Below are 2738 nucleotides of genomic sequence, written 5' to 3'. Positions count from 1 at the left end.
GCAGTGTAAATGCCCATTTGAAGTTTGTGGTTTTGAATTTAAACTGTAACACACTAGTCACTATACAGTGTGTCTTTTCCATTTAAGTGTAGATGTTTATCTGTTTAGATATAGAAAGAGACAAGGTAGATAATGAGATTCAATCTTTAAGGCATTTAGCCAGGCAAACACATCATAGGGCTAGTAAGGCGAGGTTACTGACGGGTTTTACAAGGAATGAGTTACATGATTGATAAGAGTCTGAACTGGGTAAAGAGGTAAATATAGATAAGAGGGTTGTGGTCAGTGATGCAAAATGGTGAGGTCAATGCACTGGCGACTCAGTTGGGGTCAAAACATTGTTAGGAAAACCAGATGATTAATCAAGTCAGAAGCATAGGAGTCAGTGATCACAAAGAAAGATGCCTGAAGAATTTAGAGGTGATACAGTTACTGATGATAACAAAATCTAGGATGAGGTGGAGTGGAAGACAAGAACATTAGCGGAGATGCCAGGTGGCCGACATGGAAGTTGCTGGCTGACTAGGCTTCCGAGGAAACCACTTCCAAGCCACCGGAGGCCAAGACAAGTGAAGGTGGCGGCACCGGAGATCCAGTAGAGTCGCTGCCGAGGCCAGGCCTGTCTCTGACCATCGACGAGGGCGGACAGGCGCTTCATCATGGGTGGCTTTTTCTCAAGTATATTTTCGAGTCTATTTGAAACCCGGGAAATGAGGATTTTAATTTTGAGATTAGATAGAGCAGGAAAAACTACAAATTTGTATATATTACAAGTTGGAGAGGTTGTTACTACTATTCCTACCATTGGATTTAACATACAAGAGATGATAACATACAAGAACCATAAATTTCAAGTCTGGGATTTAGGAGGACAGACCAGTGTCAGGCCATACTGGAGATGTTATTCAAGCACAGATGCTGCCATTTCTGTAGTAGACAGTTGTGACAGAGATCGAATTGGCATTTCCAGATCAGAGTTAGGTGCCATGTTGGAGCTGAGAAAAGCCATTTTGGTGGTGTTTGCAAATAAGCAGGACATGGAACAGGCTATGGCTCCCTCAGAGATGGCAAATTCACTAGGGTTACCTGCCTTGAAGGACTGAAAATGGCAAATATTCAAAACTTCAGCAACCAAAGGCACTGGCCTTGATGAGGCAATGGAATGGTCAGTTGAAGCGTTGAAGAGCAGACAGTAATCCAGTCTCTTCTGAAATGAAGACCACATCCCATGTCCCTTTGGAAATAGTTAAGTGTGCTTCACACTACTAAATGTTAGAGCTGTGTATGATTGTTGGCATATACTGAACTAACTGCACAATTGTAATCAAAATAAATATAAAAAATAAGTATTTGGTTGGAAGTATAGGTCATTGTGATTGAACCAACTGACTGGACTGTATGATGTAAAATATTCCTTCCTTCCTTTATTGTATTATTAAGGTATATATTCTATTTGTGTGGAATTCTTATTCAAATACAGTCTTATTAAAGGATGCACTCTTAACGAGGGAAAAGAAACCCTATTTTTGAATGAGTGGTTGCAGATTGTTTGTATAAACACTAATAAATACCTTAGCTCATATTTTTTCCCACTAAAATGAATTAAATATTTCCAAACATTAGACTCAATAGGGTAGTCTAGGAACATAGTGTGAGTAATATAGTTTTTGTTTCCTCAGTAACCACTTTATTTAAACTGTTTCATTTAAAATCTTTGGTTATAGGCATGAAGTTAAAATAATTATTTTGATAGTTAACTTCACTGATGTATCTGTAATTATTATTTTATAGTACTTTATAGTTGAAAAATTCTATGTATATTGATACCTAGTCAATTTTTACAAGAACCCTGTGATGTAGATAGGACAGGTTATAGTGTAATGTTTTCATTTTATGGACGTGTCGAGTCTTAGGTTGATAGCTTAGCTTGCCCAACTGCTAGTAAGCTGGGAGCCGGGCTCAAAGTGAGACTTCAGGGTCAGAAGCTTGTCCCATGAACTACACCATATGAAAGTTCAAATGATATCACTCCCTACATAAAATTATGCTAACTGAAGTAGACTGTACATTCAGAATAATGCCTGTAAATTTATCTGTCCATACTAGTAGAGGTAGTAAAAACAGTCCTAAATGGTTATATCTGATAAATTCACAACACATTAAAAAAATTCACATTGAAGGAAATAAAAAGATATATTAAAAAACAAAAAAAGAACATTTGTGGAGATCAAGGTGACCAATGGATCACCTTCTTGGATATTAAAGTCACCAGATATTGTGATGGGCACATAGCTTTTATAAATTCTTCATGTTGTATTTAAATGGGGGAGGCTCTTAGCCTACAAAGGTTCATTATTAAAGGCCAAAGCTTCGGGTTGTAGATATTATCAGAATCTTAAATAAGTTTCCCCAAACATTGAAATTTATGAGAATGGCACTCCGTGGAATTGTTACTGTACAACTTGTGTGGCTGTTACAGCAACCCTGTAGACTTGCTTAGCCTTAGCTTGACCAGTGGTCTAGTCTAGCTGTTCTTGCCTGGGGATGATGCTCTTCCTTCCTCTCCCAGGGAAAGAGAGAAATGTTTGGAAACATTTTTAATTGTCATAACTTGGGGGTGGGGATGCTACTGGCATCTAGTGAGTAGAGATCAAAGATGCTGCTAAATATCCTACCATGGACAAGACAGCTCCCTAAAATACAAAACAATCTGGCCCAGAATGTCAACAGTGCCAAAG

At 38.2% G+C, this 2738-nt stretch overlaps 1 protein-coding gene across 1 annotated transcript; it reads left to right on the top strand.

Moving 5' to 3' along the window:
- Positions 1–659: 659 nt before the first annotated feature.
- On the top strand, positions 660–1204 carry LOC307100724 (ADP-ribosylation factor-like protein 1; the record flags this gene model as incomplete). The annotated part of the gene is made up of 1 exon (XM_079773278.1): positions 660–1204. One exon carries the CDS (start codon positions 660–662, stop codon positions 1101–1103), a length of 444 nt encoding a protein of 147 aa, XP_079629404.1. The 3' UTR covers positions 1104–1204.
- Positions 1205–2738: the final 1534 nt, after the last annotated feature.

This window comes from Cnephaeus nilssonii (assembly GCF_951640355.1).
Source record: "Cnephaeus nilssonii genome assembly, chromosome: 5".
NCBI lineage: Eukaryota > Metazoa > Chordata > Mammalia > Chiroptera > Vespertilionidae > Cnephaeus > Cnephaeus nilssonii.
The sequence above is the reverse complement of the archived record's forward strand: the minus strand, read 5'-3'. Positions and strand labels throughout refer to the sequence as shown.